At 33.5% G+C, this 14,692-nt stretch overlaps 2 protein-coding genes across 4 annotated transcripts; one reads left to right on the top strand and one right to left on the bottom strand.

Annotated features, from left to right (window-relative positions):
- Positions 1-1,259: 1,259 nt before the first annotated feature.
- On the bottom strand, positions 1,260-3,658 carry LOC109004171 (peroxidase 73-like). Its single transcript, XM_018982635.2, has 4 exons — positions 3,236-3,658; positions 2,898-3,098; positions 2,552-2,717; positions 1,260-1,870 (listed from the first exon to the last, which is right to left on the bottom strand). Exons 1-4 carry the CDS (start codon positions 3,452-3,454, stop codon positions 1,464-1,466), a joined length of 993 nt encoding a protein of 330 aa, XP_018838180.1. The 5' UTR covers positions 3,455-3,658; the 3' UTR covers positions 1,260-1,463.
- Positions 3,659-11,510: 7,852 nt separating this feature from the next.
- LOC108988674 lies at positions 11,511-14,110 on the top strand. 3 transcript variants are annotated; one of them, XM_018961998.2, is made up of 3 exons: positions 11,511-11,911; positions 13,095-13,254; positions 13,336-14,110. In XM_018961998.2, exons 2-3 carry the CDS (start codon positions 13,171-13,173, stop codon positions 13,918-13,920), a joined length of 669 nt encoding a protein of 222 aa, XP_018817543.1. In that variant the 5' UTR covers positions 11,511-11,911; positions 13,095-13,170; the 3' UTR covers positions 13,921-14,110. The 3 variants fall into 3 exon arrangements, with proteins under 3 accessions (XP_018817543.1, XP_018817542.1, XP_018817544.1); XM_018961997.2 differs by having other exon boundaries at positions 11,528-11,924; XM_018961999.2 differs by lacking the exon at positions 11,511-11,911 and adding an exon at positions 11,931-12,976.
- Positions 14,111-14,692: the final 582 nt, after the last annotated feature.

Here is a 14,692-nt window from a genome sequence, read left to right on the forward strand (position 1 = left end):
GCCGATAAGAGTAAAAAATTATTATTATTATTTTTATATCCTTATATATATTTTAAAAATTTATAATATCATTCAAAAAATATTTTTTTAATCACTAAATAAATAAATAAAAATCTTGGCGAGAGTAGCATTTTTTTTATTTTACCAGCAAGAACATACTAATCACAGGTCCCTTGCATGCCTCTTTGATCGAAGAAACTATGCAATATTTGACCATGAACTAATTTGGCAGCTTTAAATACAACAAGACCTTGTCATTGTCAAATTGCACATGGCGACAGATCAGCCTTGTTAATTAAGAGATTTGAATAAGAGTTTTAGCGTGTAGCGGGGTAACATAAATGTGCGACAAATGCATCTCTGAGCAGAGTAACTACAGGTATTAAATACAAGTAAAGGCTAATGAGACATATGACAGAAAGCACCATGAGAATTATCAGGCCTCGTCGCTAATATCTTTGAGTTGTGTAAGGTATTTATGACACAAAGTTCCAGTTCTCTTGATTTATTCTATCTTTTTCTTCAGATGATAGATTCATATAGGGATTTCATAAAAACAAGTTTACAAATTGATTTATCTTGATGTAATATATCAAATTTATTTTAAAAATAACTGTATAATTTGAAATATTAGTTAAGATACGTTAATTTATAAATTTATTTTTATTAAATATTTTATTTATGAATGATACTGATTGGGGGGAAGGGGGCCCTATCTTTTGCCGTCCACCTGCTTGATTTATCGCTTCCGGAAAAGTCTTTGGATAGATTTAAAAAATATAATAACACTATTTCGATATTGTTCTTTATTTAACAATATGCCAATAATCTGAGCTGTCAAGCGTTGAATAATTCAAGGCTCTTATGATTCTTTTGTTTTTTTGCTTACGTCCACGCTAGAACAGTGTGAATCCAAAAAATAATAATAATAATAATAATGATAAGATGACTGAGCTTAATCGTTATAGGATTTTTGAAGTAATTGGGACATGAAATTGGTGTCTGATAGAGATAAAATACGAATAGTATTTTATAATATTTATTAAGTATTTAATATTATTCTTCAATTTAACGTTGATTTGAACATGAGAAATATTTTTTTCATTATTAATAAATAAAAAATGTTAAATGTACTTAAAAAATCTTATTTCTCCATGTGTCAGTTATTAATAAGATAAAAATCATGAAATTTAAAATTTAAAATTTAAATTTAAAAAAAATTAATAAAATGAGTCTTATAAATATATTTAACACTATTCTTAATAAATATAGAAGCCCAGCGTGGAATGTCTTCAACTTCACTGGTCCAAATACAAGGAAAGTCGACATTACGTATTATTCAAGTTACATATATAATGAAATTAATGTCAGCTTCTCTATTTGTTTTATTTTCCTTTGATTTGATATCATGTACGTAGCTTCATGCAAGCTGCGGACTTTTGACTATTGTGGGACTGGTTGCATCAATTAAAAGCAGCACAATTACGACGAATGTTGCCATTCTGGCCAGTCTTGACTCCAACTCGACCCAGCTTGGTAATGGCAGTGACAAAAGCAGTTTCAAAGGCAGAAGAGCTGCTTGCCCAGCTATTTACCGTGGGCTTAGACCTTGTGTCAGTGAACAGAACTTGGTCCGAGGTGAAGAGTCCCTTCCCCTGTTGAAGATTCTTGAAGTAGACGTTGTCAAACTTTTTGGGCGTGTTTGGGTCCATGTTGATGGCTATCCTGGGGTCCACATTCTTCGGGCACATTGATTGCAGCTGGGTCGCATAATTCTGCTCCAGCAATGGGTCCACCGGGTTCTGACGGCTGAAATTGTATATCCGGTTCGCAAATCTGCTACAGTGAGAGAATCCAACGGTGTGCGCAGCTGCATATATATATATATATATAATATATATCAAACACGCAAATCATTTTTATGATCACATTCATATGATCAACACGTAGCTAATTAACTAGGAGCCCTTTCCAAGCTTCCATCACTCAGGCCATCAACGTAAAACATGTGATTTACATCTCAAATTATCAAAAAACTTATATGTTTTACGTGCGTTTCAACTATATATAAAAAAAACATATAATTTATGAAGTCATTGTTACATCTCAAATTTTCAATAAAGTTACTTTTTATTAAAAAATAGATCTAACTAATCAGATAAAATCACGTCAGTTTATGAAATTATTTTTATATAATTTCTTTATGAATGTAGCAGTCCTCTTATTCTTAACTGTTAAGATGAATGCATAAATAAAGAAACGCGGACTGCATGCAGACTAATTTAAAATATACTTATCAATACATGTGTAACATTTTCTGAAAGAAACATATCATTTATGATTAGATATTCATTACTTGTCATATATATATATACTTTATCCCGTGACGAATCATAAGAAAGATGCAAGAAATTAGTTCAAAAATAAGAGGCCAGAAATCCCCTAGCAGAAGTACTCACTCCTGCATAGGGGACCCAGTCGCCCAAGTGACGAGCAACTCCGACGCCAACTCATCATCAATGATTGGAGGGTGTTGCGTTGCGTTGCGTACCTGACAGAGCAACCATATCCGTTTGGGAGAGACCATTGGCAGCGAACATGGAATTGAGCTGGTCCAAATTGAAGGTGGGCTTAGGCAGCTTCCCTTCTACGCTTGATGCTTTTGAGCTCAGGCCGTCCAATCTACCCAACTCTACAGCATAAGATGGTCCACCTGACTGCATGCCACGTCAAGGCATCATGATCAGTACTGTCATTACCTTAATTTCTTGATATTGAGACAAGGCAAACAAATCAAACAACAGTACTCCTAAAACCTAGTCCAGTTAAGTTGCATATACATGAGGAGGTTTGAATAATAACGATAAAAACGTTGTTCTGGACTTCGGAGAACCAACCAGTGCAATGACATCTCGGGTTGCCAGGGCCAGAATATCTGCGCACGAGACCTTGTTTGTGCAACTTGAGACCGCATCAACCGCCTCCTTGGCTTTAATCACGGTGTCAAATCCATCTCCTGCTAACGACAGATTATCAGGGTGATCCTTCTCTGCCTCGTTGCTTCCAGTGGATTGTATGATTACTGATGCATCACAGCCCTAACGGTTTTGGACAAAAACAACGTATGTTAACCATCAAACACAGCCATATATAAAATCCATAATGGACAAATGGGTTGGTTTCAATTAACACTGAATCTTTTTCGTTTCGTGCGTTGTTCTTTAAAGTACTTTACCTGGACAAAGCAATCATGGAAAAGGAGACGGATGGTTGCTGGAACTGTGACGAAAGTTTGTTTGAATTTCTTTTGAACCGCATCTCTAACGATGTTTTCGACATTTGGGCAGATGTTCGCATAGAAGTTTTTTTTTAATTGTGCTGACGCTGTTTGAGGGTAGAGGCTGAAGCCAATGGAAAGTGACCACACAGCTATGAGAAGAAACCGAGCACCCATTTGATTGTCCAAAACCCGAAAGCTTGATTATGCAGGAGGAAGATCGCAAAAAAAAAAAACAGAGAGATTCCTATATTCTACTATATGGGTGTCTCCCACGAGTTAATGGTTTGGAGTGAAAAGGCCGGATCATGTATATATAGATAGGAGAAGTACTGGAAGAGTGGCCCGTGGGTACGTACCAGCACGTATTTGGATTAGAATCTTCACGTAGCCAAATAAACATTTGTTATATATTATCATTTATCATTATTGCAATAATTATTAAAGTAGTGAGTTTGATTAAGACATTATTTTTGGCTCTGTTATTGTGTATCAACGTTTGGCCGCCTCGAATGTCTTATCCAAACGCTTGAGTTTAGCACGAGAAGTTTGAAAAACCCAAAACATGGTCTCTGTACCAGAAGAGAATATCTCACAAAAAGTGGTCCAAAGAGAAACGTGTAAGCGTCAGAGACAGATCAGGGGATGGCTAAAGTGAATTTCACCCCTCAACAACTACAAGAACATAGCATCCACGTTACGAATGCAGCTTCCAGCGGTGAGGGGACTTCCTAACTTTAGAAAGCATAGCAGCCATGCCTTTCTTCTTTTTTGCTTCTTATTTTATTTGCTAGAACATGTATACCAACCATGCTTTTCTCACGCATATGATTCCAAAACCATAACGATTATTGTGGCGGGTCGATTAAAAAAATACCAACGTACACAAGACCAGAGTCGATCGGTCAAATTAAGAATATGTATAAATATTTAAAGAAGTAAATCTCTAGGGGCGAAGTTATTGTGGGTAGGCAGAGCCATGCAATTGCTTAGATGATCTATAAGAACACTTATATAATAATAATGATTAATTAGGTTCTTACATATTATATATTAACTATGTAGTAATGAATGAGAATGACATGGCTTAATTAATTGCTCCTTATAATATAAGAGAAATGATAATTATAATCGTGAGTACATAAGTATCGTACAATCATTTAAAAAAAATGAATAAATGCGATATTCACATAAAAAAATTAATTAATTTTTTAATAATAAATTTTACTCTTTTTAAAAATAATTATATAATTTTTACACACTTTATAATTATATATAACGTTAGCTTAACATAAACATTATAAATAGTTAGGGGGTGGCTGATACGGTAGTACTGTTATGTTCATACAATTGAATTTATTCATTTTGTGCATGGGAAACATAAAAGGTAGAAGGAGAAACGTTTGGGCTCCACCACGTGATGGCTATATTATTTAACTAAGCTAAGCGATCGAGTCTCGAAGGGACACTTTCATTAGAAAAAATGCAATGTATCTATGACAAACACATGTGAAATAATACATCTCCTCGATATTAGGTTATTCAGAATTATATCAATTCATCTTATTTAATTATTATTATTTTTTAAATAAAATATAATAAATAATTTAATTTTTTTAAATTTTAAAATAATAATAATATGAAAAAATAATAATCTAATAACTTTAAATTTTTATCTCAATTAATCTAATCTCAACTCAAAAATATTACATAAATAAATTATTTATCTCATTTTTATACTATATATTGTTTAATTTTTGCTTCAAAACAAAATATATACAGGTGAGCAATATTTTCTATTAAGAAAATTCTTGTGGGAAGCAATGATTAGAAGAACTGACTCACTATGCATGTGCATGCCGGCGGCCTCTCCGAGGAAGGACAAGGTGATCAATTTTGACGGGATAAATGTTTTAATATATTATATTGTAAAATTTTTTTATCCATATTATTATTACTTCTCTTTTCACGTATTTGTGCACAAACCTCGGAATATTTTTTAAATAGTACGTAAAATGTGAAGTTTGTGTAACACTTCAAAATGAAAATTTAGTGACAATGACTTGAGAGGTGGCATTGGTCGATAGATATCTCTAATATTTTATCTAAATAAAAGCCCAACGCTCTTAATTAATACGATCGACAAAGTCTTGTGCGCTCAATTGGATAACGACCCTCGGCTTTTATATTATGTGTGCAGTATGATTCAAATTACACCCAAAGAACAACCAAATGTCAATCCGTCAACATTCAAACGGACATGTTGATTTGCATGTCATGTGCTTGCCAGCCAGATGTAGTCTACGTTTTCCAATCAAAACAATTATTATTTTTACAGTGCGTCCACGTACAGACGAATTGGCGCACCCCCTGCACACCCTCTGACATCAACAGTTATATTATAATAAAAATAAATAAAAAAACAAAAGAAGAAGAAAAAGACAAAGAATGGAAAAAAAGACATTGTAACAGATTTTGGTGAACCTGTTCATCTTCTCCAAATCACATTTTCGCACAATAAGTATTCAAAAAAAAGAAATTGTACCCAAAATTTTGTACTAGATTTTCACATCGTGAGTATTCAATCTTTAACCAGACGTATTAGCTAATTTTCTCTGCGAGCTACATCTATTCTCATCTCTATACTACTCTCTCTCTCTCTCTCCAACTTGGAAAATCTCGTGGGTTTGCATTATGAGCACACTTTCTTGGATTTTGCTTCAAATTTGCCGTTCTGATGTATTGATAGGATTTTGAGTTTCTCAAATGGGCAAATTCACTGCTTTATTCCCTATCTTACAACAACTTCGCTCCAAATATTCTCTCTGACTCATCCCAAAGCACAAGTTTGAGTCACATTGCATCACAGTTAGGGTTTAACTAGCTCAAAGCGTCTGGTCTCCTAAACAACAAAATCCTAATTTTCAACTTCAAATTGATGATTCTCTCTGAGAATGTTTTAATTTGAATGGATTTTGATTTCTGGAATTTAGAGTTTCCGGACTGGTCAATGGGTGCTGAGCAACCATAAGGGAGATTCTCATCCTTTTTCATCGTCATGAAATTTTCCTTCTTATTTTCGTCTCCTGCTCGATCCCCAACTGGCCAACTCTTCATTTTGTAAGATCAAAACGCACCGTTTCTTTTTGTGTGTGGCATGCTAGTCGCTAGATAGACTGGGGTGCGCAAGGGGTCCACGAACCCGCTTTCGTTTAGAGTTTCCCTTATTTTTAAGGATTTCTCGATTGAAAGCAGCACAATTCTGACGAATATTCATTCCCATTGGCGCCGGACTTGATTCCGACCCAGCCCAATTTGGTTATTGCAGTAATGAAAACAGCTTGCTGGAAGGCCGTGGATGTTCTGGCCCATTGACTCAGAATGGGTCTCGGCCCGTTTACTATGAAGAGGATTGAAGTGGAGTAGTTGGAGTGGGTCCACATCCTTGGGCCAAGCCGATTAAAGTTTGGGTCGCGTATGCTCAAAATAGCTAGACGATAGTTCTTAAAGGCCACTGATCACATCTTAGGCCTGTTGTCTGTGACTCTGTGATGTGTTCTCATTTGCATGATTTTTACGTGCTCAAGATGATAAAGTGAAAAAATAAATAAATGAATTAGCTCGTACTGCATGGCCTTATCACATTAAATGCCTGCAAACTCAAGTTTGATCATGGCTAACATATATATTCGTTAAAGGTAATATATATATATATATATATATATATATATGAAGGTGCAGCATGAGTCAGAGGCCTTAACAACCGACCAAATTGAATTTTCTATGGTCCTTGTCATGCATGTGATCACGCCAATGCTAATCTATTTGTCCCTAAAGAAAAAGGTTGGCGAGCCCACTATCTTAGACTTAAACCCAAAAATAAAAGATAAAAACTCTGAAATGTGATAAACATGATACGAGGGGAAATGTGTGGTTAAGATTTCATGAGCTAAAAGGTACTGGTGGTGACGAGTGGTTCTAGAAAGGGTTCCAAGGCATGATAAATTATTAGGTCTACCTTTCAACGTTTGAATGAGTTGAGTTGATTTATAAACGGTAATCTTTTATGAATTTTATGAAGTTGATTTTAATTTTTTTAGATTAAGATAAATTTAATTTTTTAAGATGTTGAAATATATAAAATACGTTGAGATGAGTTTAATTTTTTTTTATAAACAATTAAAAATAATAATAAATTTCATCAATAATTTATCTAAAATGAGTTCGAGATAAATTAGAATTTGATTCAACGTACAACCAAACACAATATAATGTATCTGCCTCTAGGGAAAGGCAAAAAAAAAAAAAAAAAAAAAAAAAAAAAAAAAAAAAAAAAAAGAAGAAGAAGAGAAGAAGCAGCAATAATGAGAAAAGATAGAGGAGAGGTGGGCTAGTGTCCAAACTCCAAAATGCCTGATAGTGCTAATACGAAAGCGTGTAGGAAGGCGTACATGCTGTCCTTTTTCTTCCAGTTGTTTTGAGATCGATAGAGAAGTTTTGTGGGTCCATCCTCCCCACTTGATTCTTCCTCTGAACCATGTTTTCCCTTCTGCCCCCACCTTGCAGACCTTTTCGGTTAAGCAATATGGATGCACTTTGAAACAACCGAGAATTAAGTAATCCAACTGAAAGAGTTTTTCATTGAATTATTTTATATATACTTGTGAATAGTAATTCTATATATATATTTATAATCTTATTTACAATTTTTTTGTACAAAATTCATTTTTATTAATTTTTTTTTAAATTTAAATTTTATAATTTTTAATATATCCCGCAATGAAAATGGATCGGTGCTGCTTCTTGATCTTCTTTTTAATGCAAGCATGAAACTTGGATTATTACCAATAGTACAGCATTGCTTAAACGGCAATAGCACTTAATGAAGTGATCAATCACTTGTATAAATAATTTATTTTCCATATTTGTTTAGATTTCAAGAGAGCTGCTATAAATATTAATTCCAAGATGTACATGACTTAAATCTTTGTCGCATCAAGTGGGTTGTAAGCTATCTATTTTACATGATTTTTTTTTTTTTTTAATTTCCTATATATATATCCATAATATTAATGCTGATGACAGCTTGTTGATATGTAATGTGGGTCCTAAATATTAATCCTTTAATATAAACGTACGATATTTCTCTGTTCATGGCTGCCATCAACTCCTACCCTACGTACATTATACAGCGTTAAATTAAGCAATTAATTAAAAGAACTAGGGTCGAAAATGGAGACCCAACTACCAGAAAATAGAATTAATTAAAAAGAAACCCTAGGTTGGGACAAAGAGGGATACAATCAAAACTTTCATTTCACTCTTTGATTAAGCTACGTACGTACGAACCTATATATTCAACAGAAGTTAACAACCATATATAGCTTACTTTAATTATATACCAGCATATTTGAATAATATTTAAACAGGGATATGCACATGTATGGCAGCTATACATATAATTTATATATATATATTAAAGTAATGTTAGATATAAATCTTAAATAAACAACCTTCATACAAGTCTTTTGTAAAATAATAGGTTCTATTAATAAAAAATAATTTTTTTATATTTTTTTAAAATAGAATCTAATTTTTTATAATGACTTGTATAGAACTTATTTATTTAAGATTTGTATAAATTATTTTTTTATATATTATATATAGAGGATCTGATCCATTTCTTGCGTCATGCTACTAAAGCCCAAGACGCACGCAAAAATAATATAAAAAGAAAAAGTTAAAAATATCTGGACCTCCGTCCTCAGTACTCCCAAGAAACCGTAGACGTTAAAACACAGCTAATTGACAATTGCTTTTGTGTTTTTTTCCTTCTTTTCCCTCCCTTTTCCGATAATGTTTTTGCCAGTTTTTTCTGCAAAAGGTGGGACCAAATTAAGAACAGCGCAAGCTCGTGGCTCAGCCTTTTCGCCAAACCCAATGGACCCACCGCCCCATACGACTGCACCTCTCCACACCAACAACGCGTGCGTCCATGTCCACCCCACTCCCTCTGTGTCTCTCTATCTCCCTGTCTTCCTGTTTCTTTTCCATCCTTTTTTTTTTTTTTTTTTTCAAGTTGTTTTCTTTCCCCTAATGGATTATTATTGTGGGGTTCTTCTGATCAGATAGTAGTAGTTCAATTCCATTTATTCTAACAAGCATCATGTGATCATCCTTCTCGATATTAGTTTGAAGATTTAAAAAAATATTGTTCATTAATTAATCTCGATATGTACGAGCAGATATGCAAATTGCTTTGTTTATAATTAATCTTATTAATTACTTTTAAGAAATTAGTATATAACCAAATCCATCTGTTTGCAAATTCACAGACTAAAATGGATCTTCATACTATTATTCCAATCTGTCTGTACATGCAGATACATGATCTTAACGATGACAAATTGCTTCTTAAAAAAATAAATTAGTTAAATCCCATTAATTCCTACGTAACGCTGTTGGGGATAATTGTTAATTACATTTTATTTCCAAGTCAAAAGAGATAATCATTAAAATCATCATCAATTTTAACATCAATCAGATTGAGAGAGCAACATTAATATATATATATATAAATAATAATTGTAGTTGTGAGTGTATAAATATTGTATAATCACTTTAAAAAAAATAAATAACTATTAAATGATAATATCAAACATAATTTACCATATAACTACTAGAAAAGTAGTGTATAGAATTATATAGACAAGTCATCTTTTTAAAAATAAAAAATCTTAGCTGCGGACCACTAATTACAGCTTGGACCGTCCATTGATAATTAGATACCCAACGTGGCCAATTGAGGTATAGTATGGTGGGGGGGTCTTCTCCAAGGGTATGGAAAAGGTCCACTTGGCATGTTCTTCCCCAATCACTTATACATCCATCGTACCTTGTAAATTAGGTAGATAGAATGCATTCACGCTGATCTTAATTTATTTCTTAATATTTTCCTTTCCTTTCTATATATTAATGAAAATTTAAAGCTCCTGAACTGTACGTTTGATTTTAGATCCTGTGGCCAGTTCTTCACTTTTAGACTGTTCCAACAGGTACCCACTTATCGTACAGTCCTGATCTATTTGTCGGCGGGCCAGATTTGCCACCTTCAGCTCCTTCATTCATTTCAAATTAATGGAGATCATATTCATAATTAATAAATTAGCTTTATTCACATCTTTTCGTTTTTAAAATTTGAAAAAGATAAACACAAATAATTTTTTTTAAACCATTTGACATAATAATATTTTAAAAGTAATATCTTTGTAAAATATCTTATAAAAATAATATCATTTTATAAAAATATTTTTATTTTATAATTATATGTATAAAATTTGGAGGCTCTTGATATTTCCCGGAGCACGTCCTTGGAAATATTGGGAATTATCTCATTGATAACTTGTTCAACATTTTTGTTTTCCCTTTTTATAATTAAAGAATAATATATGATATGGGAAATACTAAAAGTACGACACTTTCCAAATTAGTCACTAAACTCACATGAATGCGGCATAATTCTTAAAAAAATTAACAAAGAAAATCAAATTTAAAAAATAAAATAAAAAAGTAGAGAGGGAATTATAGGCTATATATACGTACGTACGTACATATATAGTCACTTCCTTGTCAAGAGATGATCAGGGGTGGCCACGCATCCAATTCCTTATTTAAAAAGGAGAAATATATGCTTTTATAACTATAAAAAAATTTCAAAAAAAAAAAATTATAAATTGATGTGTTTGATTTCATATATTAGTCACGGTCTTTTTAAATTTTTTTTTTTTTTTACTTTAAAAATTTTTTTAGTTTTAAAATTTATTAATTAATTTGTCACTAGCTAGCTCTATATAAATTTCTGATATACAAATTAATTAATCAAGTACAAAGAGAACATATAATTTAATTTCGAAAATGAGACGATATTATATCTTAATTATAATCTAGATATTATATAATACAGATAATAATAATGATGATAATAATTGTGCATCAATATATTATATGCAACGTCACATTATTGAGACAACTGTTACATAAATATTTAATATAATTCTTGGGTGCATGTGATTCACCTTAATTGACAGGTTAAGCTGTTCCTCTGATGATTGTCTTGAGCAATACAAGGCCGCCTTGTGATCCTCAAAATTATATAATTATCTAGATATAATAATTAATAATTAATAATTAATAGGGACATACTAATTGTTATCATATTCAATTTAATATATCTGCATTGCTGGACCTGTCTCTGGCATCTCTTTCACAATACTTTAAGCACATTGGCTAAAGACACTGAGATTTGTTTGGCATGCCTCAAACCCCAAATGCAACAGCACTTCGGTTTCTGTGTGGGGGGAGAGAATCTTAAATCCTTCAACTGTTCTTATATTTTTATTTATTTTATCTTTTGGCGCAGTAGGTTCTGATGGGGAACGTGAAGGCAAGGTGATGATCTTTCCCTATCTAAGAAAGCTGCATGTTGGTCAAGCAGCTGGGTTGTGACAAGGATCAGCTGTTAGTCTTTCACTGATCAGAGACTCCTTTTTGCTTTGCTTCTTCTTCGATCTTCGTCTTCTGGACAACACAAGAGATCGGTTGTGATCGCCTGATCAGCTCAAGAAACTCTTACAGGTCAGAATTAAGGGTCAGTGTCTTATCTCCATTTAAGCCACCTTTTGTATATGATCACTTCAATGGTGTGGAGTATAGGATCAAAAGATACAGTGTGGGCATGAAAGAACTTCATGTTTAGATCACTCGCTCAATCCTCCTCAAAATTATCATTCATTTGCGTGTGCCGCGTTAATGTTTTAATCTTCTGAACAACTTAGACAGTCCATCTCAGAAGGAAATTAATTCTCTCTCTCTCTCTCTCTCTCTCTCTCTCTCTCTCTGTCCAGGAGGATATCTATAAGTTATTTCGGTGATAGTTTAACTTGTTGAGTTTGCACCACAGAACTTTCGACCTGGATCATGTTCAACTAAGTACGTAATCCGCGCGTGAAGAAAGTTATAACAAGAGAGAAGACAAACTAATTTCATTTATTCTCATACGTACTCGTTTTTAGGTATATGTTTTAATTTTCAGATGTATTAGCTAAAATAGGGTACCTTGGCATATACCAGAACACAATATTTCTCGTGCAAGAATGGAGTATTTTCTAAGACGTTAATGAATCGGGAAAGTGATATCATTTCTTTGAAATCCTTCACAGGCCTGGTTTAATCTCAATGATATTCATTTTTATACGAAGCAAAAAATGGAAACCAGCTACTTCGCGGCCTGCAGATAACGGGCGGAGTAGTTGAATGGTCTAGATTAATTGTAAATTGTTTCCAAGATTAAAGCATAATATTCATAATATTTATGAATGCCGTTATACGTACCCCTATATTTCGTTCAGTTCCTTCAGGATACGATGATCTCTTTGTACAGAAAAGAAAGCTTTGACCATGGATATATGTTATAAAAAGGGCCGGAAAAAGAAAAAAAAAAAAAAGAAAAAGAAAAAGAAAAAAGAAAGTCTCGAGTAGGTACTTGAGATGCAGGCATTACTGTGGTGGTGGATGTGATAGGCTGTCATGTTGGAAGATATTTCATATGGGAAGTTATTGGTGTGGCTCAAAATGTCTCAGTCGACGAACAGGAAAAGAAACAGACAACTTTTACTGGAAAGCTGTTAATCTTATCAATTCGTATGATCCATTGCTGTTTTTGAAAGTTATTCGATAATGCTACCACAACTTATTTTGGTAAATAAATAACAAATTATTGATGCATTCTTAGCTTTGAACCTCTTTCCTCAATTCACAGGTGCAGTCTTACTATACGCACATATTCTTCGGGTAGAAGCTGCAATCTAGCGTTGCAGAAGCTAACTTGAGATTCGATGGATCAGAAGCTTCTTAACCCATATGACAGGGAATGCATGAGAATGGCCATGATAAAACATGAAGAAACATTCAAGGAGCAGGTACTTTTCTTCCTCGAAGGGGTTTTCTGTAAGGCTGAGAGTTGTATCCTCAAAGGGGTTTAATTTCTTTTTTCCTTGCAGGTAAGTGAACTTCATCGTCTATATCAGATCCAGAAGATGTTAATGAAAAACAGTAGGAGCAACAGGCCTTATATTGGAAGGAGCCAAGAGCTATGGAATTTGAAGAATGAACTTGGTTTCATTCAGAATAGTAATGATCATCATCAGCGTGATGCAGAACACAAACCACAAAGCTGGAAACTTGATCTGGAACAGCCTGCCGAGGACTATATTGCAGAACCAGATGATGGTGAGGGAGTGCTAGATCAGCTTATAGAGGAGAGTGAGATTGAGCTGACTCTGGGTCCATCAAATTACAACAGATGGAAGAAACCCGAGACTCCATTAACCTCAGATTCCGGACCAAGCTTTTCTTCTTCTTCGACTGGATCCAGTCAGATAAATAGAACAAGTTCTTGGATCCATCAGATGACAAGAGACCAGTTAAATGGCTATGAACTGGGGCTTGTCAAGGTACCCGACATGACATCTGGGTACCATAGCAGAAGCAAAAACAATATTGATGTCGAAGAACAACAACTAAGACAAGAGAGGCTAAACCAGGCTCCTTGGCTTTTCCAAGTCTTGAGTTTGAACATGACTTGAAAAAATCTACCAAGTTGAGGTGATCGAGTTTAAGGATTAAACTCCTTGGCGAGCGACTAATTCTATGACTAATGTTTGTGTGGAATTTTCTGCTTAGTTTTTGGCATAATGCATGTGTACTGATGGAGTCTCTTTGTGTAAAGCGATTTTTCCTGACTTGAAAACCCATCACCATTTGCAAAGTGACCCATTTTCATTTTTTCCACCAGTCATATAATCCATGCAACATCATCAATACTGCCAAAGACACTAAATATGTCGTTGATTGATGAGTTGATGATATTGCTAATTATTCCTTGCAGAGCTAAATCAAAATTAGGAGGTTGGGTTGGGTTAAATTAATATCATATCTTAGCAATTGCTCTTTCGGCCGCACCTAGGAAGACATGAGTAGGGCCTATTCATCCTACCTGAATGCAAGGATGTTTCGTGATCTTTAATTGCTGTATTCATGGACATCATGATATATATTCTACCTACAGGGACCACAATTATTGATATATATATATATATATATATATCATGATATTCAATCCTTTTGCGCGTGCATTAATTCCTTGAATCGATGAACTTATAAATTTGCCTTTCAACTTTTACCGGCATGTATATAGTCACTATGTACGTTGATTTTAACATGAGTACGGCTATTCTAAAACTTTTACATTACTCAGCTGCTAATTACATACTATAATTTAATTTATAAAATAAATTTTAAAATTTAAATATTACAAATCAAATATTAATACTATTTAAATAATATGAATGGTATGCT

Source organism: Juglans regia, chromosome 7, assembly GCF_001411555.2.
Source record: "Juglans regia cultivar Chandler chromosome 7, Walnut 2.0, whole genome shotgun sequence".
Lineage (NCBI taxonomy): Eukaryota > Viridiplantae > Streptophyta > Magnoliopsida > Fagales > Juglandaceae > Juglans > Juglans regia.

Bases quoted from the DNA above. Each gene is read 5' to 3' on its own strand.
- LOC109004171 (XM_018982635.2), bottom strand. From the start codon at position 3,454: ATGGGTGCTCGGTTTCTTCTCATAGCTGTGTGGTCACTTTCCATTGGC. The intron at 2,718-2,897 runs GTTGGTTCTCCG...CGTGGCATGCAG, and splicing joins CCCGAGATGTCATTGCACTG to TCAGGTGGACCATCTTATGC. The intron at 1,871-2,551 runs GTACGCAACGCA...ATATATATGCAG, and splicing joins GGATATGGTTGCTCTGTCAG to CTGCGCACACCGTTGGATTC.
- LOC108988674 (XM_018961998.2), top strand. From the start codon at position 13,171: ATGGATCAGAAGCTTCTTAACCCATATGACAGGGAATGCATGAGAATG. The intron at 13,255-13,335 runs GTACTTTTCTTC...TTTTCCTTGCAG, and splicing joins AAGAAACATTCAAGGAGCAG to GTAAGTGAACTTCATCGTCT.